This window comes from Stegastes partitus, unplaced genomic scaffold (genome assembly GCF_000690725.1).
Source record: "Stegastes partitus isolate 25-593 unplaced genomic scaffold, Stegastes_partitus-1.0.2 Scaffold272, whole genome shotgun sequence".
NCBI lineage: Eukaryota > Metazoa > Chordata > Actinopteri > Pomacentridae > Stegastes > Stegastes partitus.
This window is the reverse complement of record NW_007578003.1, coordinates 329,953-353,458: the sequence shown is the minus strand read 5'-3', so window position 1 is coordinate 353,458 and position 23,506 is coordinate 329,953. Positions and strand designations below refer to the sequence as shown.

The 23,506-nt window shown below is 43.7% G+C and overlaps 1 protein-coding gene across 3 annotated transcripts in view; it reads right to left on the bottom strand.

Moving 5' to 3' along the window:
* mxi1 (max interactor 1, dimerization protein) overlaps positions 1-23,506 on the bottom strand; it is a 35,822-nt gene that overhangs the window by 7,956 nt on the left and 4,360 nt on the right. The window contains exons 2-4 of one of the 3 annotated variants that reach the window (XM_008282448.1): positions 22,707-23,247; positions 22,420-22,522; positions 17,927-17,956 (exon numbers count right to left, since the gene is read on the bottom strand). In XM_008282448.1, the coding sequence (XP_008280670.1) occupies positions 17,927-17,956; positions 22,420-22,522; positions 22,707-22,779 (206 nt within the window). In that variant the 5' untranslated portion in view covers positions 22,780-23,247. Of the gene's footprint in view, positions 1-17,926; positions 17,957-22,419; positions 22,523-22,706; positions 23,260-23,506 lie in introns of those variants that run through there. The other 2 variants (XM_008282447.1, XM_008282446.1) reach the window with 2 other exon arrangements.

Sequence of the window (23,506 nt, the reverse complement as noted above, 5' to 3'; positions counted from 1 at the left end):
AAATAAAAAATAAAAAAAAAAGCTATGTACAACAAGGCAGGGGTACAGCTTGAACTGTAAAAGGTGAAATGCATCCTGGTAGTCAAGCACCTTGTTCAATGGCACCTGAGAAGTTGTTCAGGCAGTTGGAGGTGACTCATTGACAGTTTCTGACTAAACCAGCTTGTGTGGTGACTTAAACCAGTACAATCTACTCACAAAACATCTCATGGAAGTCCGTTGCAAACATATACCAAAGACGTGAAGGTTTTTAAAGGACTGTTTCTCCGCCCCCTGACACATACGTCAAGCGATTTATGACTTATGACATCTCGAGCAAAAGCAACTAGCTCACAACTATTCTTTCCAGTTTTTGATGACCTCTAATGTTGGTGAAACACATTCAGTTCAGTAACCCAGTGCAGACAGTCATCATTCATCTTTTCACCTCAATATAACATATTCCTTCTTTGTGAGAATCCACGACTCGTGTATTATAAATCTGCAGTCTACGGGTCAACAAGATAGCAGTCCGCATTCGATTCATATCTGACATAAGCCTCAAGGAGATACATTATCCTCTGCAGGTGTTTCTCGCACCCAGCTTTAGTTACTCGTCTCGCCTACATTACAAACAACTTTCACCTGGCGGGTGAAAGGGGGGGGTTGATGGTATTGGTGGTGGTGGTGGTGTAATGGCATTTCCTGGACCTCGCTCGGCCTGCGTGCTCCATCATTCTGACAGAACCTTACTCTGTGACTGGAGACAGGCTCCAGGTACTATCTATCCTGCTAATGGACCCAAGTTGAGAGGTAAAGAGAGATAATTGTGGCTATAACACAATCAGCGCTCCATTAGTAGGGGCTGCCCTTTCAGCCAGACCGAAGAGAAAGGGTGGGGAGGCATTAGGAGTCGGTAGATTCAGTGGAGCGACCCAGACTCAGGAACGATCTCTGGGGGAGCCCAAAGGAGACAAAGCCCAGGGGACCGGAGCAGGAATTCACTGCACCAAGTTGCTATGCTGGGCTAGACAGCTCTCTGCTACGCTCTGCTGCTTTAAGACTGGTGGATACATGTGAGTGCTGGCTGGAGTATATGTGTCCGTGCGCGTTGGTGTGTGTGTGTGTGTGTGTGTGTGAGGGGGGGGCTATGCATGGATGGTGCTGATAAGAACATGAGAGCGAGCCATTACGGCCATTACACCAGGACCGCGTGAGTGTGTGCTTAAACTATATGAACAAGTGCCGCATGTCTGGGGAGTGAAACGAGGAGGTGCCCTGATTCAGTCTGTAGGGCTAAAAAGTTTAGAAGTCACAAGACACACACACACACACGCACGTGCACACACACCCTTTTATTCTGGGAGTTTACACGATGACTATCAGTCTGGCTCAGGTCATCTGTCTGTTTAATCAGCTCTATTCACGGGCCTTTGCGGAGGCCAGTTTTCCCCCCTTTATCTGTGAAATGTCTGTCTGCGCGTCTCATCTGAGCCCCTCATCTGCACGTACGCAGACATCAGCTGCCACTTATTCACATTCTACTCTTTCACAGCAGCCCGGGGCGATACACACTGATCCACCTGGGAGACGTCGAGGACACGTTACAGATAGGGCAACAAGACGGAATATTTCCCCAGTGTGATTACAGTTCTGTCCATTTCGTTCAACACTATAATCAGGATTACGAGGCAAATATGAGGAACTGACGCATCGAGTATATTTTACCGCCATTTGCCATGTTTGCTATATGACCGTTTTCGAATTAAGTGGGCCATGCACATGGAATGCTTCAACACTGCTGATATGTCAGTAAATTATTTATCGTGCTGCTGTAGCTGAAGAGCTGACACACATATAATTTCACATTACACACAAGAACAACCACGCACTTGTCCACCAGTGTCACAAGATTTATCTTTCATCTATGTGCACATTTTATGGACGTCTCACTCAGTCCTAGTGTTCCGATCATTACGAACACAAACAAACATTTCATCACAGATGGCCATGGAGCGCCTGATAATGAAGGCTGTGAGGGCAGAGCAGGACACTGTGGTCATGTACGGGCCTGTCTGACTGTCTGGCCTGTCAGGCATCGAGTTAACAAACTCCAGACACCGTAGAGATTAAAACAAGCATCTGAGCAGACAACTCCAGATAACTCCCACTTACAACCTCTCCTGCCCTCACCCTGATCCACTGACATGACAAATGTATCAGAGGATCACCACATTTCTAGGCCCGGCAATGTCCGAAATAACCCAATATGTTTCCCAGCACTTGAACCATTATTAGCAATTGTCGTATGAGGTGTCGCTTGTCAGGCTGTTGAATCACCACTCTTTGCTGAAACGCTGTAAAGCCACAAACACCCTTCCACACCCAGATAATGACGACGATGAGAAGGAGCCTGTCATTTCTTTCAGCGCTTTGGTTTTCAGGTTCTGCCCTTTTTGCAGATACCTGAGGTACTGTTTGATCTCCTCTTATGGCAACAAAAGCTATTGGCTGTGGACATCAGACACCCTCACTGTACCTCTTACTGACACGCACACATGTGAGACGCCTGCGTGGCATTTGTTGTAATCTCTGGGCGTGTGACACACTCCACTATGTAGTACTCTGATAACTACAGATGGCAAAGAAGCCGCAAAAAGCACAAGAGGGAGTATCTGAGGAACAGAGTGTGACTGTGAGGACGGAAGAGCTATCGCACTGGACAGCCTAATACCAGACAGTATTGACAGTAGTTGCACATATGACACAGGCCTATTCACTGCATTTTAGAGTTAAACGCCCTTTAAATGTTGAAAATGTAAAATACTTTTCTGATAGCAATGCCAGGTCACCAGGCCCTCGCTGAGAGAGAGGTTCAGCTGTAGCAAACTGACCCACACACATAAAAGCCGAGCTCATCACTATGTCTGCCTGATGAGGTAAAACTGTCTTTAAAAGGTCAAAGGTTCGTGGCTACTGGTGATGCCCCCCCTCACCCAAGACAGGTCTCTAATCCCTGAAAACACTTGTTTATCATGTCGACCCACAGCCAAACAGCTTAAGCCATTTGCAGCTTATAATATGAGTGGTGGCTTGTGAACATAAATACCTGCATGCTGCAGGCAAAATCTCTCTTTGCCTCCGCCCTCTGGTAGCCACGTAACCAGCAACAGAGGCTTGTGTTTCCAGAGTTCTTAGAAAAGACTGGTGCTAGTTACATAAACAGCTATGGATTTACTGTGCAGCCTCATAACTTCACGTCCTCAGCTGCTGAGGCTAAGCATCGGCTAAGTAAACTTAGTCAAAGGATGTGACATCACAGGATCACTTCCAGTAGGGCGCTGATAATGTGGCTGATGTGGAGACGCTGCCAGCAGGGGTCAAAGCGCTCTTCTGAGAGGAGCGCTCACTAGCAGAGGTTACTTTCTGCAGACAGAACTTGTGAAAATATAATCCAAACTGTATGCTTCAAAATCATAGTTCTGAGATTAAAAATGATAAAAGGTCACGATGAGACATGCAGGAGAGTGATCTTTGCACACCTACATTCAGACAGATGCAAAAGGATTAAGTGAGTCTGAGAGGCAAAAATATGTTTGTTTGTTTTTTTGATGCGTTTGTTCATCAAGCTGAGATATGGTTCCACTCAATAAAAAAAAAATCACTTCAATCAATAAATGAAAAACACATCAAAATCACAGATAACTATAACAATGAATACGATCTGTTGCATATGACTGTAGACGTGGTGGAAGCTGTTTGATAGAGCAAAAAGACCCACGAAGCGTCAAAGTACTCCTCCAACAACAAGACTGCAAGACTGTTGCTCTCCACTTTGCGCTTCCAGCGTCTAATGAATGGCACACCGAGCTGTAGGTTGCCTGAATGAGGAACTCTCCATCTGTGGCGGATTACATAACACGTGGCCAGTTGCTACCAGGACCTGTGCTCCAAACTGTCACGCACAGCAGGGATATCAAATCCCTCGCTGACAATAAGACAACACAGGCAAAAACAGCCCCTGTTTGTCCTTGTATTCAGCAGAGGGAGATTCCTGGGAATGCAAGCAAATATAACAGCATGTTCGTTTTGTTGTGGTTTTATTTTCGCTGCCTTGTGGGTATACCTTAGCAAACAGCTGCTTTTGAAATCCCACGCTCTCTCTTTGGCAGTGAGGCACTGAGCTTCTGAGGACTCGAGTCTTAATACAGATCGATTTATAATGTAACTGGCTATTCAAAGAAAACCCACATCTAAAGCTGCTGCTGCTGCCGCTGATCTCCCACAAGTTCACGGGAGTTACCTGGAACTCACAAAGTAAATGTTCACAGTATTTATAAAAAGGAGCCCTTAGGTCTTACTTACTAATCTAGATAGTCATCTTATTTTCAAGCTTTTTTTTTTTTTTGTACAATAACGGTGACTAAAATCCAAAATTAACTTGAAAAATCATGAAACACTTTTGACTACCTTGAGATTTACAAGTGCCGCAATTGTTCTTTTTTCTGCATCACGATTGCTGCCTCCAGTGAGCCGGTGTAGTGACTCGTGGAGACATATGTGGAGATTTTTTCTGGTGCTTTTCAAGGAAACACAATACAACATGCTAATGATTATTTTGTCCGCAACATATATATTAGATTTTGCACGCATTCGTAAATCATTCAAAAACAAAAACCCCAAATACCAGCTGGTATCTTAACCTGCTAATAATCTACAAGAAGATAATTCAGGCATGTAAAATCATTCTCTCGCATTCTCCTGCTGGCTCACTACTGACACAACCAGCCTTCTCTGTCGTCCTGAGACAATGGAGCACTTCCACTCCACTCAGTCCACTCTGGTGTATGTATTCGTGTGTGTGTGTGTGTGTCTGTCATGCTCGGGAGTGTGCATGTGCGTGTGTGTGTGATCCTGTGGCTTGTGTTCCTGATGGGCCCCAGATGGGTTCGCAGGCAGGCAGCTCTGCCTTTTGGCTTTGACATGTGAGCGAGCAGCCAGCCGGCCCCGGGTCACTGCACCACACCTTTCCTCCGCATCTACCCTCCTCTCTGAACCCAACTCCCCATGAATCACGTGCACGCCCTCTCTTTTTCTCCTAAATCCCACAACTTTCAGTCTTGTTTACTTGCCTCGGCTGAGATTAATTCAACCGCAGACCTCCGCCTCATTTGCGAGGCCAAATAACACTTCAAATGTGATTGCAGTACAGTTTGTAATCACTTTTGCGACAAAGACAAGTGGTTCACCAATTAAAATCATGATTAGTAATAGAGGAGTGTTTATACTAAAACAAGTCTGCCGTCATTTCTGCACTGCTCTCCATCTTCTTGTAGCTCTTTCACTTGTTGGTGAAATGCGTCAAACTGCCTCCGATGTGATTGAAGCTGAGTCCTTTTTAAAGAAGCACTTTGAAGCTCTCCCTGTTGGTATGGAAGAGCTGCCCACCATAGCTCTTACAGAACCTACGCACATCCTATGTACGACAGCTCAGCACTCACCTCCCTTGTTCTTGTATCATCCGTGCACACACGCGTGAAGAGTGCACGTGCCTTTGGAAGGGCACTGAAGGGCACACACATTGCAGCATTCGCATTCATTCCTACATATTCTGACACATGATATCTTTGTACTTAAAAGCTGGTGTCAGACGCAGACTGACAGACACTCCTTACAATTTTCACCAGTTTGACGTAAAACAAGTGTAACGACAGCAACAAGCTGTAATTCCCACATCATCGAGATGCCAAGTGCAATCAGAGCTGTAGTGTCTTAAAAATATTCCAGTGACTGTGGCTGAATAATGCACAAAAGAAGTGTAGGAATACCATGAAGAGTACAGCCCAACTGTGCACAAAAGCAGCTTCTGTATGTTCCTTTGAACAGATCCTCAGTCGTGTTAAAACACCAACACAGAGACGGTCATGTCTATTAAGGTGGTACACTAAAAATTTAGCCTTTTTAGCTACAGAAACATTTCCAGAAACCCTGGAAGCTTGATATGAAACTTAGGACTTCACCTTTATTTCAACCTTGTTCCAGGTTTTCTCTTGTCTAAGCGCTCCTGGGCTAGAAGGCTTCAAAAAGACTAAGACTCTTTCAGTGACTTGTAAAATAAAAACCTTTGGAAATGTTTGGAATTCGAAGTAGAATTAATTCATCACTAAGAGAGAGCTAGTCATACCCAATTTTATCAAAAAGATTCAGTTCTTGAACTACTATCAGATGTTTTGGTCCTAAATGTAGCCGGCTTCTTTATTTATCAAAAACGTAAGAGAATATAAAGAAAGGTGATGAGTCTTCGGAGGAAAATACTGCCTCAAACTACATTATATGTCTTTGATCAGTTATCAGCAGCTTGTCAGATTTATTCAGAACTGCATCAAAACACAAGGACATTATAGTACCGAAGATATGATGCTAACAATATTTAATCTATTTCTTCCCTCTTCTTAACAGGACACAGGTTATTTACAATTTTACAGAATTAAAATACACAGACAGCCTTTATTTGTTTGGATGCTTTCTATTATTTCACCTAAATAAGGGGCCATCCAGAACGTCCTGTTTTGTGTCTGCTACGAACACAAACGTAACCCAGATACTACCTCACACAGAGGTAACACTACTTTCTTTACAGTCTGTCTTTATAGCTCAACATCATCAACATGACTTGTTTACAGTACTTCCCTGTTACCTTCAGGGAAAATTGCGAGACCAGGTGGCGGCTTCTGGAGAACCGGGCAAAACACACATGAGAGAAACCTAGACTCGGTCAGAACTGAAGGACAAGTGATTTGATATTTAAGACAGACACTGTGTACTGATGGGATTTTTCATGAATTTAAACATCAGCTCAAAATTTTGGACCTTTCTAGATTAAACATGAGATTTTTTTTATTTATTTATTTATTTTTTTTACATCTGATAGGTTGTGAACACATTTGCGTGTTCTTTGTGTCTGAATAAAATTATCTGCAACAAAAGAACACCCCAACGTAAAGAGTGACGGACAGTTTCTGCAAGCAGCAACGTGTATTTCTGCTTATTTTTCATTTTAAAGTCCTCTGGAACCAACACAGTTAGATAAAGTCTGAGCCGTGGAAGAAAAAAAAATACATAGCTGCCCTAGATTCCATACTTGTGAATATGTAAATAATGGATAACTTCTCAGGCCATCCAAGATGTCTGACATAATTATTGGACATGCTTTGAAAGAGGAGAGTCAGATTTCTAGCCCAGATACCAGTCAATATACTTCTCTTTGGCAAATCCCCCACTCTCGCAAACCCATTTAACACACACACACACACACACACACACACTCCCAATTTGACCTACTTCTAATACATGTGGAGGGAGAGGAAATGTGACCCTTCACCCAGTTATTACACTAATTACACATCACCAATGACTGTCTCAGTGGTAAATCTCTTAAATTGACATAAGAAAGGAAATTAAGACATCGTTACAGAGGCCCTATTAGGGAGGAGAAAAAAAAACTTGACTTTATGAGGAAATACTATTGTTCCTCCTCTGCCTTACTCCGTCTGCAGTGTCGAGGCTCATTTAAAGCAGCCGCAAATCATGATTCACAGTGATGTCAAAGATTATTGGAGTGATTAGAGCATTTTGTAATGCAAAGCCTCATTTAAAGCAGGCTAAGCCGTGTCCGTTGCTCACTGCAACGCATCAACGGCAAATTATTTCAGCGTGCGGAGGAGGGCAATTAAATCCAACAGAAAATGTGTTGTTTTTTTTTCCCCCCCTCCATTATTTTCCAAAACATTTCAAATCCATTACCTCACGTTTAAATATAGCAAATGTGAGAGGCTTATTTCTTAAATGGTTCAAAAGGTCACAAAGGCAAATCACATGTAAGGCCCCCTCGCCCGGATCATACATGGTGGAACAACATGCGAACATGTGGCACACTGATCCACACTCTGCAGATGGTGACATGTAATATACATGGAGAAGGGCAGGGCTCAAACCACATGACAGCTTGTACGTTTGTCCCCCATGATGCTTTGCTGTGACTACAGGAACTGTCGACGGCAGGTGATTGCGCACCCTATTGTTCTGTGGATCAATAGGACCAAATTCAAGTTCCATTGATCCATATAATTTCATTCTACTGACAATTAAATTTAAAAAAAAAGAAGTAGTTTCATTTGGCTTAACTGCCAATTAAATGAATGCAAATAAACCTGAAGTGCACACAAACAGCTGTGCACTATGCATTGTAGCTCTTACACATGAGCGTTCATATTGTTACACAAACATGCACATGGAAATACAATGAACACAGCAGCGCTCTGTGTTTGCTAACCACCTTTGTTTACTGGCTCGCCGGATCAACACAATAGGCAGGGTTGTTTTTTTTTTTCTGCTAAAGATGCCTCTTCTAGGATTCTCTATTTTTTTTTTTTTTTTACACCCCCTATGTCTTTATCTCATTCTTTGTTGAGGTGGGGTCATACGATCACTCCCTCCCACGCTCTCTCACATGACTGCTGTCAGCCTGCAGCCAAGGTCACATGTTTACCCATACAGAAAATGGCACCTGACTAAATAGGTTGTTTGTTTTTTTTTCAAAAGGGGAAACTACTACTCACTAGGTTAACTGCTGGAACAGTCATCAAAGAGGCACCAGCCTGGCTGCAAAAAACTGGAGCCCGCCGTATGTGCTTTAGCCAATTATAGCTTTATTATCTGAGCTATAAAAAGGCAAGTTAAGGAAATTACATGTACAGCCGGAGCCGGAATATATGTTGAAAATGTCTCGATGTGGATGGCGAAATCATTATTTTTGATTTTTTCCTTCTTGTGGGAAACTTTGTGGTGATGATTTATGATTTGACAGATGGTTCGAGCATTAGCCCATGGCTGGCACGTGATGCGTAACTCGTGTTTAGTGTCATTAATACCCACCGGACAATGCACTGGACGGCGCCACAAACCTATGGGGCTTTAGGATTAAAAAAAACGCAGTGACCCTCGTTACTGAGGCAACCATAAACATACACAAAAGCTGCACATTGAAGACCAGCCTGGTGAAAGTTCTTTTTCATCCACCTTTGGCGCGTCGGCCCGTCCAGCGTTTTCCACATGCACACACAAGATTAGAGCAATCTTTGCCCTACAGCGACTGTAGGATCTTTTTTTTTTTTTTTTTTTCCCTGACAGACTGATGCTTCCCTCATCTCCTCTATGAAACACGGACAGATGGGATGGATGTAGAGAGAGTCGGAGCGAGATGGAGAGGGTGAGAGATATAGAGAGTGGGGGAGGAAGGGGAGTATTCTGTCTGTGTAATCTGCCCAGAAACTAGCCATGGGCACAAGCGAGAGCCAGTCTATCAGGAATTCCACTGGGTTTAGTGATGGCAAATATCTGAAATCTACCCGGTTCGTTTCAAAGTTTGCATCTCAGATTTGACGTGACGTGTTTTTCGAATACTATAAACTACTTTGAAAAGACAAAAAACGCAGTCGTGCTTGGAGTTGAGCGTGAGTGCATATGTTTTATGCATGGGTAGCATCAGTGGAAATTTAACCCCTAACCCTGAAAGATTAAGAGCTGTGCACTGCTGGTTGGGCTACAAAGGAGAGCGGACTAAGTGAACTAAGCCAGTAATGGTATGTTGCTTGACCATTTTGACAGTGATAGCTAGTGAGTGCTCATAAGGCTGCTTCAGGTTTGAATGGTAGAAACATCTTTCATCTGGCAGGGAATGCAACAAATCTTGATGAAACAAGGAGGCAAAACTTACACTCTATTGATAGAAACATACTTCAGCACCATTACTTTGACTTGTGCGACTCTTTAGAAAAAGAAAAGGTTCACATGTCGGCCTGTGTGTTACATCCTAGCCAGTTCGATTATCTACCGTCAAACTGACAGACAATTGTTAAATTTGACAAATAGGGCCAAGGAATGAGAAGAATGTTCATCTCTCTTCCACATGCAGCAACATTTTTTTCCTCATCTAAGGAGTTAAACAATTATTAACAAGTCTTGGGATTCCACGGGATGTGGACCGATGCTCTGGTTTGATGGCGGAGAGCGAAAAAAGAAATGCAGAGCGGGTGAAAATGCATTGCTGCATGCGGCTGGGTGGGTGGGTGGAAACAAGACTTCTGAGCATTCAGGCAGTTGTGACCTCAATCCCAAAAAAAGAGATTCAGCGCGTGGAAGCGAGAGAGCGGGTTTCCGATTGGCAGCAAGCTCACTGTAAGATACGCATATGGATTCAGGGCTGAAGGCACGCTGGAAACTGACGGCAATAACATGCAAATGGGAGTTAAAAAAATAAAAAATAAAATCAATGCGCCTGCAGGAACCCAACCCTCGAATCACAAGGTAAATAAAGTTAAATGCAGTTGATTACCAGGCAGGCTAATGCTGCTGTCATGCTAAACCCATCGAAGCACATGGCAACAGTGCAGAGGAGGGATGGAGGATAAAGTGGAAACAGAGGAGATAAACATGAATCACAAAAAAACAAGTGACTTTGAGAGAAAGGGGATGAAAGAACAGTTCAGCAATTTACCCTCTTCAAGCAGCCACCACAGACACAAACACGTGCTCACTCACACTCACACACACACACACACGCACACACACACACACACACACGCGCACACACACACGTGCAGAGTTGGTTGGAGTATAGAGAGGGGGGGGATGCGCTCGCTGTGTGGCCAAGAGACCGGGGCTGAAGCCCATCACTAACACACGGATTAGTTCACACGTGCACACTGCCTTTTAATCTGCTCCACTGACAAAGGTTGGAAGAGAGAGGAAAAAGAACGAAGGCGAGAGACAAAGAGTTGGAGCGAACGAACGGGATGGCTTTAGAAACCGAGCCAGAGAAGGGGGTGGGGGGGGTGGGAGACGGAGTTAGTGGGACAGAGGGGACGGTGGATAGACATGGACATGCCTTTAGGTGCACTGAACAAGAATCACACCACCTACAAGTGCAACAAGCAGTGATATTAATACGCTTGTCTTTGGCAAGTGACCTGAAATGCACTCGCACCATGTGACTGGATTTGTACTCTACACAAAATACACACATCCCCCCTCTAGTCGTCCGACTGCTTTTTGAGGCTTCGTTTTTTTTTGGTACCCGACAACAACTGATTTGAGGATTTGAGGATGAATTGAGGATGTAGCGACTACATGGTCAGCATCTTTAACCCCATATGTCATCAGAATGCCTCATCAGTCCTGCTCTTTTCCCGTCTGTGCAACCGTTCTCTTCCTGAATTCTGACCCACACAAAGTCACTAACCCATCCACAGCCCTCACTTTCCCCTTTTAGCCCTTTGTGACCGGAGGGGCGAGGGCAGAGGCTTTGGATTAAAACTCCAATATGGCCTGACTCCAAAAATGTGCCTAGTGTAAATCCAGGGAGATCCAGCCAGATGTTGGCTCGAGGGGCAGGGTGGGGGGCTGGGAGGTGTGTGCATGTCAGGAGGTTGTCCTGTCTGACCGCAACCCTCCAGTTCATGTGTTTTAATAACATCCAATAGAGGACGGAGGAAGGCGTGTAATCCGAGTATTCTACAGCGAGCGCCAATGCGCAAAACACACACGTCTCTCAACAGACGCACACTTTCTCACTCACCCCAGTTAAACTTATCTTACTGAGTCACTTAATGCGGTTGGTGGCAGGCAGATCCACCGGGTGTTAGACTTTAGCTCTCATCGTGGAAATCGCAAATAATGACATTCAGTGTGGGCTTTGATGATGAGAGTATCTGAGGTAGCTGTTGCGGGAGTAAGGGGTGGAGTTTTCTCTCACTGCTTCTTCATCTCGCTGCTCTCATTGGCGAAAAGATAACCTCTATGATTGGTCAGAAGGCAGTGGTGTTTCCCCTTTTTTCCCCAGCCATGCGGCTAAAAATAGAAGCCATGGTCAGATTTAGTCTAATTGAGTCTGTCTTGCGCCTTCAACAAGCATCCTATATTCACCTCCCTCCCGCTTTCCATCTTTCTCCTTCTCTTGTTAAGGTTAAGTTGGCACAGCTGTTAAAGTAACCAGCTGCACCAGGAAGAAGGAAGAAAAATGGCAGCATTTCTTCCTGGAACAATATAGAACCACATCCATTTAGCCCAAAGTGCGCTTATCAACAAGAGTGAACCAATGCAGTTAATGGCGCAGGTTGAACAGCACGCTGCGTGGGAGGAAGTGAACACTTTGCAGAATATTGCGGCACAGCCTCAACATGCAGTCCCTACTCAAGTTGATTACCTTGAACACCTACAAATAAAGTGGCATCAGTGGCAATTTTCCATTAGTAAAGATTAAAACAAGCTTTGAGTCAGAGACTGGCTGGTTTAACGGCTCAAACCTGCTGACTAAGCCCGTACGCCCGTCCCGTTTTGCTCCGTTTGGTTACGCCGTCCTTCCATAGAACGCTCTACATATGCACTTTTGCAGGATAAGGGCACAACAAGACGGCGCCAAGATAAAACGAGTCAAGGGTCAGAAGAGCAAGACAAGATGTGAGTGATGGGTGAGCCTTCAAGTGCCTGCATCCGATCCCCCCGTGTGGGGCCTTTCTTCACACCTGTCTACGGAACATCTGTGTGGGGATGGACTCTGAGGCAAAACAATGGTGACCTCTGATTTCACACTGTCTTCCGCCATCTGACAGCAGGCCAGTGGGGATGCTAAGATATGTCCGCAGAACTGTATAGGTCGGCAGTCCTGGCATCGCAGTTCTCACAAGGCAGCCGCTTTCAATCTCAAATTACAGCATTTGATATTGGAATTATAGGGAGTGGAAACAGATGCAGCTATACTACTCTGTATAATATGCTACGTCAAACTGCCGTATGCCAAGTTCATTACCAGGAAGCAAGAATTCGCTACAATGACAGCTGAGCTTGTATTAACAGCATGCCAACAATCAAGAAGGTTTGCTTGTTCTCACCTTTTTCATCTTTTAACAATGCTTTGTCCCCTTGTCACTTGATGCTGGTGCCTTTTCCCCCCAATTTGGCTGATTGGAAAGTTAGAAAATCAGGTCCATTTGTTCTACACTGCTTGTAGGCCTATAGATTTTCCAATTTCTTGATGTTAAAGGTAAGTGCTTCTCTTAAAAACGTATGTGACTGGGCCCGCTGAGAATGCCAATCTACAAAAAGGTTCCACTGTCAGAAACCTGGCAACCCAGCCGGCAGGTGCAATTGAAACATAAATCAATAAAGGGTAATTTAATCCTCCTCCACCTCGACTCAGAACAACTCACTCGTGCCACCAACAAGGAGCAAGTGAAAAAGCAAGGATCCTGTTTTGGCTTGTCTTAGAGTTGTCTTGGCTGAAGGTAGCGCGCGCATTCCTGAGCACGCAGCTTAAATAAGGTACTTTCACCATCTAATGAGCCAACTGAGTCTTTAAAAACAGACTGCGACCTCCTCATTACAGCTGGGCACCTGCCACACGAGTTGGTAGAGGAGGCAGACGTCTACCCACAGCCACCATCTGACTGTTTGTGGTGGCTGGTGCGAATATCCCACCCTGATACAGGCTCATGTCTCACCATGTTAATTACAGGGCAGAAATGCTTGCTATACACACGCTTGGAATGTAGATCAGGTTTGCGTGCTGCTTAAGGCTTCCCTTAGTCAGGTGTGTTTGACCGATCCCTCTGCTCATCCCATCAGCCTGTCAATTACTTCCGTGTCCTCTGACACCATCGTTAGCTAAGCCAAAGCCAAGCTAGGCTATTAAGAACGAGGACCGGGTGGCCTCGGAGAAAGGGGAGGTGACATGCCCCAGCACGTGTGCGTGCTCTAGCTGGGCTCACCAGACCAAAGATCAAGTCCCTTAAGCTGCTTTTCTGAGCCAAGAAAAGCTTACAAGTCGTCACGTTGGTCCGAACAAATGGTCCCAGTTTTAGGCCCTGCAGCAGAGCCTGAGAATAGGCTGCACTCACTGAGAAGACAACAGAAAGACTGGTGAAGCAGTTCTGCTTTCTTCAAGGAGCATCAGCACAGCCAGAAAATGTAACCCAGGCTTATTCATGTTTGACTGCTCATCCAACCCCAAGGCTGGAACAACAGCACCGAGTTTATAGCCCACTGGTTAGACAGAACAGAAATGCATGAAAGCCTTCAATCTCAACAAAGATATGTACCATTTGAAAAACTTGACACCCGTCTAGTCCAATTCAGTGTCAGCCCAACAATGCACAACTTCTCCCCGTGCAAATTTCTTTCAAATAACAGAAGGAAGAAGAAACTTGTAACAATAACAAATCTGAGGGAGCGACTAAAACAAGGAAAAAGGAAAAAAATCAATTGAATTGAAATCGTTTTTCGTGACATAAAGGTTAGACAGAGTGTTAACAAGGAAAACTGTAAATTACTTTACCTTAGAACAAGATTGATCAAACATTTAGGGACACCCTTCAAACTTAGGAAAACTTCTCATCACTAAAAAGTTTCCAAATATGAAAGAAAATGAGCAAAAGCAGTAATCATAATTAGTAACTTCCATTTTTCCAACCTATCTCTACATCTGAGGATACAAACTTAGCAACAGGATATATTTTTGAAGTTAAGTAAGAGCAATAAGCTTTAGGATCTGATCAAAAATTCTAAAAAAGTCCCTCTGCCTTGCAGCAAGAGAAAGAAACACTCTCTCTCACACACAAACATAATTCAAGGTTTATCGCAAATGAGGCGATACCGCTGAGCCAAAACAAATTTGGACCTCACCGATGCTCCTTACATGCCACCCAAGGACAATTCTAATGGCCAAGAGTGAGCCTTTTTAATATTCCACAGGCACACGCTGAAAGGTGTTTGACACACTGTTTGCCGAGCTCCCCTCGTAAAGAATCAGGCGGAAAAGCTAATATTGCTTCCACTGCCGGGGCACTGGGGAAAATAATTTGCAGTGTGTATTATAAGCCAGGCTCCGATAAACAATATTAAAATGACTAAGTCGCAGCGGAGGAGGAACTCAGATGATAAGCGATAGTTCTTGTGGATTTATTATAGCAGGTAAAAGCCTGTTGTATTGATTATTCATAAACAGAGTCATCATCTATGGGGAAAAAAACAACAACTAGCGGAACACCTGCAGATTAAACTCTGCGCCGTGGAAAACCTTAGTTATTTTGTGTAGTGCACATGCCCTGCATGATACACAATGATCAACCACCAAGTAACCTCAGCTCGGGAATTTATTATCAACGTGTTTGAAAGAAAATAACTAATAGACAGAAGGCTATGAGATCAAAGCGTTGCAGGCAACATGCAGGCATACAAGCCTTTTACTGTTAAATCCCACTAAGGCAGTGTAATTTCATAGTGACACGTGGAAGTGAAATAAGGCTATAAGAGGCACATGATCAAAGCAGCAGAGCCACCATGTTATCTGGTCCCAGAGGTTGAGTATCTGGAATGTGAAGTTTTTTTTTTCCGCCTCTTTCGGTGCCTTTTATCTGCCTCTTGAGGTCTCTGCTGTCACAATGAGTCTACGCGTCACAGAGGTTATCAAGACCTGTGGTAGCCATGCAAGGCAAATCGTCTCGCCGGTTGTAGATACACGGGCTTGATAAGTGTTGAAAAAAAGCCACAGTCGAGCTTGGACCATAAAGGAGGTGCCTCCAATTTACAAGACTTGGAAGTCTGCTGAGATGGAACGAAAGCTGCTGCTGCTGTTGTAGAATCATGGTATAAGCCTGACACACTTGGGTGAACAACTATGCTGATACATATAACTTACAGTGGGACATGTGCTTAAAGGGAATTGGATTAGCTGCTGGCAAAAAAAAAAAAGGGGGGGGAGGGATTATAAATGATTCTGACTTTAAGTGTGCCTCTGAAAAGATGGATTACCATTTCAATTTTTACCCTCTTTCTTTACTAATGGAAATTTAAATTAGTCTTGTACTCGTCAACTACTAAGCAACAACACCGTTCTCACTGTGTCGAGTTGAAAACAAAGACTGGAGTGAAGGAAAAAACAGGGTGTCAGTATCTGGATTTGGTACAGCGGTGTGGTACAGGACGGCCTGTTCCCAGCCCGCATCTGCTGTGCTGCAGCTTTCTGAGTCTGCAAAGTGGAGCCAGGGAGAAAAAAAAAAGGGAGGCACAAGATGCAAGTTTCAGTGGTTGTTATACGCATGATGAGAATGGAGGGGAATTAGGCAAAGCTAACGCACAGACCCTTTATACTTATCATAAACCAACTTTATTACATACAGAGTATTATTTCACCAGTTATTTAAACTATCTACCTCGTGGTTCACAGTAATCAGCCTTCTGTTGTGCCCTGTGCAGGCTTTACACTAGTCCGTAGGCACTGGTAGCGACGGCTGTACGCCATAAATGGCCAAAAAAGGAGGCCATACTACAAAGACCAGCTACAAGAATGTGGAAAAAGTGACGAAAACAGCCTTCACACTGCGTTATAGGAACAAACAACTGAGCTGGCACCCTTTTCTGAAATGTATTTGTGTGGGTGGAATACTGAAAAAATGCAACCCTGCATGGGTGCCACAATCTGCCGAGGCAAGTCAGCCGACCGGCTGGCCTTGTGTGGCTTCGCATATGAGCACCAAGATGACACATCAACTCTTGTCTATATTTAACTCACTGGACGGCTCTCCTTCCAATGTTCCCATCCTTTCAGAAGAGGCTGCCAGGGAGAATGGCGAGAAAAACAGGCTGAGGTGATATGTAATTACACTGAATGGATCCAGCCTCCCACATCCTTTCATTGTACCCACACGCTCTGAGATAATGAAATGGAAGGCAAGCTTTTTTTTCTATTTACCATAAATCCTGAAAGTCTAGCCACTCTTATTTATGGTGTCAAAGAAAACCCTTTACTGCTTGACTCTTGGAGCCTGCAAGTTCACAGAGCATAAACACCAGCAAGCACCCTATGTGGGTGGTGAACTCAATCTGATAAGGGCTTCTAAGAAACCAGCTCTCGCGCTCTTCAGAGGACGGTGCGGTAAACCATCACAAACCGAGGTCTCGTTGAATACCCCACTTTTTACACAGTACATACCATCTTGAAAGCAGAGCTATAACTCAGAATAGAATCACGCTCGGGCTAGAAGGCCACGGAAAGGACGTTCTGTTCGGATATAGAACCGACTCTGTTGCCAATACTACATACCAATTAAAAAGCATCTTTAAATCAAAACTAGCAACATTTTAATTTTATTTTACTTTAGTGAAGCCTAAAGATCATACTCGAGGACACACGTGGACTTCCACATGCTTTTCTACTTTCTACAATTGGTTGGACACATACATAGACACGTTCCACACACGCTCACTAGAAAACATGATGGCGACCACCTGACAGCAACGAGAAAAGCGCCTTTGTTTGTTGTATTTGGCTGAACATCAAGGAAAAAGCAAAGAAAAAAAAAAAAAGAAGAAAATGCTCAGTGTGACAGCTTAATAAGAATAGGCCTAAAGATGTGGAATACAGTGCACGCATTCAGTGTACAAAATGAGCGTCCACTTTACTTTTTCTAGCCCATACACAGCCGGTGCGCTCATAGTACGGACAGCTGGTGTGGTCACAAATTTTGAGCTGCATGGAGACACTCAGATGATGAAATTTGCGTCACATGGACCCACACAGCCACATGGAGGCAAAAACAAGGACTAGTAACCAAACTGTTGCATAACTCAGCCTTTGCACAAAAAGGTGCAAAGAGAGTGACCACGAGACGGGGGGAAAACAGGGCGGTGAAAGGAAAGAAGGGGATGTCTTGAACACAACTGGGCAACCTCTCGTGTTTTGTTTGAAAAACCTGTCGAAGAGGAAGTGCCAAAAACACATTGTGGGGCAAAATGAAAGTAGGGCATGACTAATTCACATGTCAGACTAGGGTGTCTGCAGGATGTGCTCTGTAAAATAAATGTGAATTTTTTTTTTTTTTTAAATGTAACTCACCTATTCTTTTCCAGCTCATTATGTGTCGACCTGCAAAAACAAAAAACACAAGCCATTAGATAAAGAGCAGCTGTACATGTTTGCATACCGAACAAGCAAAAAATACAGACCTAGTGTGCCTTTGCCATAAAAGGCAATGCACTCCACATGGGGAAATTAGGTATAATAATAAGATAAGTATATCAGCAAAACAAACACGGGCTGAGAGGCACTTGGTGAATTGGCGTGTCAGATGTGATTTATGAATTTATTAATTAATCCCAAACAAAACCAATTCTCGGTTCCGGTGCGCTGAAGCCTTTATACCAACAAATGTCAACGTGCCATCCAGGCATGCACTGTGGCATTATACAGCCTCTTCCTCAATAATGCAAAGCATAACTCTGGGAGGATGTGTGTGTGACACTGCAGACGCATTCACACTGTGCATTAGCGTATATGTGTGCGCGCGTGTGTGTGTGTGTGCATGCACTGCTGGGCGAGTATGAGTATGTGCACACACGTACACACAAGCATCCAGGGTTCAGTGCTCTGTTAATAATGTAAAGTGAATCAGCTGGTCCCTAAGAGTGTCTTTGTGTGGCAACATACTGAAGGGAGACAAGCCCTCCTTCTGATGCTTAAATGGCCGTTCCCATGCACACAAACTCCACTCAACCTCGTCTCAGTGGGCACAAGGTTTGAAGTTTCGGGGGGGGGGTGGGTGTTGATGAATGCAACCTGTCCTTGGTCAAACGCTTCTTTATATTGTGGGTTTCCAGTACTACAATATGCATTCCGTGTGTATTTTTTCTTTAACTACTGAGCTCAGCTGACAAAACTGCCATTTAGCTGATACAGATGCAGTGAAATATAAAGAAAACGAGAGATAAGAATAGAACAGAGAGAATGCCAGCTGTCCAAAGCGGTGGTTCGGTCTGTAAAAACTGGCCCTGCCTCAGAGGAAATTATTTTTCCTAAGTTTAATTATTTACACCGATAAAAACCCTATACATCTACATTAGACTGCATTACTGTTCATGTAGTCGGATAAACAAGTCTGGATGTTAAGTCAACCGTGGCAGTATATTTGATTTAACATGACAAGGTCTATAGCCAGGTTCAGTAGCTGCTATCACAGCAAAACACAGAGCTCACATGTAAGTCGGCGAAGGCCATTCCCTGAAAACCTCTGAGCTTAAGTGCTCTCACGCGTGCTCTTGACAGGTTTCAACTTACACATGCAACCCTGTAGTAGTCATGCATGGCTGTGCTCTGCATCAGGCCAACCAGCCACATGTGCTAAAATTACATAAATGATAAATCGAAACAATCTCTTCTGTTGATCACAAAAAAAATCCAAATTAGTCCTCTGATGGGAAAATAAACAGTCAGTCTTGTGTTTATTGCTGACTTTTTGTACGTATATAATGATTCTTGCTGGCAGTAAGTGTAGTTCTGCGAACAGAAGATGAATTTGACAGCTAACAACGCCAAAGTTGCTGCACTGCATCTGTGTTGCTTGGTAACCCACGTCCCATTTTGTAACCCTTTTAAAACTCTGGCTGTTTTACCAAAATGCAATCCCTTATTGTGTTTTAGAATGTCACTTTTTGGGGCTAATCATCGCTCTGAAAAAGTGCATTTTGGGGAACCAGTATAACTGTGGCTGCAGTCACTGCAGGTCAAACAATGTAATAAGTGTTAAATGTTAAATCGTCCAAATTTGAAAAGCTGCTACAATACAGACAGTGGCGAGGAAACTTGAGTGAACCCAAAATTATTCTTTTCAGTTAAGAAATAACTTTAGAAGTTTAGGGCTATGTTGATGCCACTTCATTTACTGTTCTGGAAGTCAGGCAGGCCTTAGGTCAGCCCCGTTACAAGTCCCCACAATCAAAGAACTGCGACACACAGCAGATCTTAGTACGTCCCCTCACTCACAGCAATCAGCCTAAGTCAGCTTACTTTCCCATAGGCTGTTATCACGACAAGCCCCTTTCCCTGCCTCCAGAATCAGATATCTGAGTGTCTGGAGCACAACAACAATGCAATACAGATTATAAACTGGCTCAAGGCCACACACAACAGCAGCGTGCTTCCTTCTGCAGGCCCGCATGCAGACGTGTATCTGTGTGCATGTATATGCACACACAGAGTGGGTCAATGAGATAAAGGAACCTTGCTATAAACGGTAGGCAACAGAGGACAGGCCAGATAAGCCCATCACTTTAAGCCTCAACATGCTACTGAGAAGACTGCTTCAGCCAGAGCAAGCTAGAAGCTGAAAGTAATGTGTTTGAATGAAATGTAACAGTAATAGTAACATAAATATTATGATGAATGTATTATCATAACCTCTAAGAACTCGGCTTAGCAGTAAATTTGAAAGGCCCTCAGAGTGTTTATACGTGAGAATAAGTGTTTGTGTGTGAGGTGTAGATATAGTACAATGCACTCATCTAGACACCTTCACTGGTCAGCCATAAACTGAATCTCTTTTTGTCATTAAAAATGCACACACAGAAGTTGACAGAAGAGTCATCGTTGTGATGCTCAGACCTCTCTGGCTGATACATGATGCCTTTATTTCCATGGACATTGCCATCTGACATTGTGAGGTGATAAAAATTGCTCACAACCTTGACTAATTAGCAAGATTTCTCACCTATGTTGGCAGGCCATGTATGGGACGCAGACATGTGTCCCATCAGTAAGCCTGGCACACTGGCAATACCCAAATAATGCTGTTTTGTTGGTTTGCAAGGTGTGCAGTTCCAGTGGGAATAAAATAAGCCACATCACAATATGATGCTGTGAAACGATGTTAGATCCTAAATGTGTTAACTCGCTGGCTGAGTCGTGAACATGTCTCTGTGGAGAAGACCAACACCAAGCGCTATTCTTGCGCAGTGTAATCTGTCGTGCTTCTCTGTGTTATTAAGCTTTTGAAGAACAGATCTTTTCTCTGCATCTCTCACTGCCATTTTCTGTCCTGAATATGAAATCCTTCCACCACTGACTTTTGAAGTTGTCCTCCTTTAGAAGCTGACTTAGGGACAAACATGCTCTGTGGAAGCTTCTTCGTGATATATTTAATTTTACATTTGTTACAGCTTGGCTCAAAAACTGCAACAAAACAGGGAGACAACAACTGTGTGGTGACTAAAAAAAAAAGATTAATTTTAACCAAAAGCAATCAAGGGTGCATGAACAGCAAATTCTCTCAAGCATCAACAGTTGTCGCCCTCTCATTTATTTCCCCTATTAGGGCCAAATGTTGTGAAGCGTTACGAACAGGGCCTCAGACTTACGATGCCTCTGATCATGACTGTTGCCATGCAGAACTAGGCAGCGTTCTGCGCTCATGATGAGTAATGCGCAGTTCCTGTTTGTGGCCCTCTCTTACATTAATATTAAAAGGCTCTGAGAGAGAGAGAGAGAGACAGAGAGAGAGAGACAGAGAGAGAGAGAGAGTGTGTGTGGGGCTGGTGTTTGATGTATGATTGTCAATGGACAGATTAATGTAAGCAGCCTAGCACCAAGAGAAAACACAATACCAGTGGGTCTTAACTTGGGAGATCCTCCTTGCTTCTACTACCAAAGACAAGTTCCTGTCATCAGTGAAAGCAATAGGCCCGGCAAGAACCTTAATCTTTGTGGCAGCTAATGATGTGATTATCAGACAGTGTTACAACAAGCTGTACGCTAACAGATTACTAAACATATGTTCCACAACACTCATCAATAGCTTCGAAATGATGCGTGCAGAAAGTGCTTCCGCGCCGTTCTTAAGAGAATAAAGAAGTAGAAAATGGGGAAGCAGCAAATTACTGATTACACTAAGCATCATTAGTCCTGAAAGAGGCTCTACATATTCACCTTTAGATGTCTGCAAACAACACAAGCCATAAATAGCAGCGTTTCCTCTTTAGGGCAAAAGACAAACTATCGCTCTCTCCCACAGTGTAGAATATATCTGAGATGGGGATAAAATGTGTATGTCTACCATCAAAACCTAGGGAGATTATTAAATTTAAACCACAGGGAAAATCACGTGTGTGTATTTAATTGTAACTTGAAAAATGGCACACCGTTACGAGGGATGTTTTTCGTTTTGAGGCTGTCACTTTCGCCCCGGTCCCTAACCTCGGCCACTGCAGTCCGTTTGACAATCAGCTGATGAAAAGCCAGCAGAGCCGTTGTGCCCGCTCCCTCCCTCCCTCCCAAGCCAGCAAAACCGGCGGTGTGGACGCTCAAACGTGCACGTTACGGGTTTCAAAAAGCCTCTACGAGTTTGGCACATCTTTAATAAATCAATGGAAACTTCTCCACACAGAAATCAGCCTTCTGCTAAGTGTACACCCTGCTCAGACACTATATATTACTACATCAAGCCCAGAAATTCAAATGTGAAAGACTTAGTGGAGCATCTATCATTAGCAGCAAACATATAGAGAACATAAGCAAGAAAAAAAGGTAAACATTTTCAACGAAAGAGATCGATTTCTTACCTATTGTGATTACTGCTGAACTTCTTATTTCGGAATTTTCTTTGCCTCTGGTAGTTTGTGTTCTGATTTGACGGAAATGTCGAAGCATATCCGTGTTCACATTCTGTTGAAAGAAAGAAGGAAAAAATAGAGCCATCAGGGGTGAGTTCAGACACTTTTTCCTCCTCAACCTTGTGCCACAACTGGGGATGCTGACGAGAAGAAAAATCTTCTCAAGTCAACACCTCCAGCTTTTTACGCATCCCAGCAGCTAAAACACACAAAGCGTTATTGCAATATATATTCACCTCTTTCTCTCCTTTCTAGATATTCCGCTGCTTCCAATAACCGCTGGATATTTATTAGCTGAACAGCCGTCATTCTTTCCTGAGGCTGGCTGCCTTTAACGTTAGCAAAGCTCTCCTCGGCGCTTTAACGTTAGCAGCAGCAACGGCCGCTCGCTTTTAAATGCAGGGAAGACAGTACATCGGTTATTACTACACTGGTTGCTTTTTTTTTTCTTCTTTTTTCTTTTTAAATCGACGTATTGTTATCTTGTTCAGTGTCTTTGCTGGCTCATTAGCAGCCTTTGTCGAGAGGAAAAAAAGGGGGAAAAAATCCAGTGTAAGCTAGCAAGCTGTAGCCAATCCTTGCCAGGTTTCGTTGTTAGAAAATGCCAAAACCAGCGTATCAAAGTATTAAAAGTTTCTAGGAAACACGATATCAAATTATTATATATAGATATATATAGATATATATTTTCTTTTTTACAAAAACGGGTATAAACAATATAAAATATCCCCCGAGGGAGCCCAGAGCCAGCAAAGTGCCTGCTGCTGCTCGTTTCCTCTCCTCTCCTGTTTGTTTACCTAGCTGCTCAGCTGGGAGGCGGGGACCGAGCTGGGAAGAGGCCGGGCCAGACGTGATGCATTCTGGGTAACAGAGTACCACCGAGTTTCACAATTTACACTGTTGTAGCTGTAATATATTAAGTAGAAAACCCTCCTTCTACTTTATGCAACAAATGTAATTATAGCAGGCCAGTTTGATTGATAAAAACCTACACATTTCTGACACAGTGTTATGTTTACATATAACAGACATATAT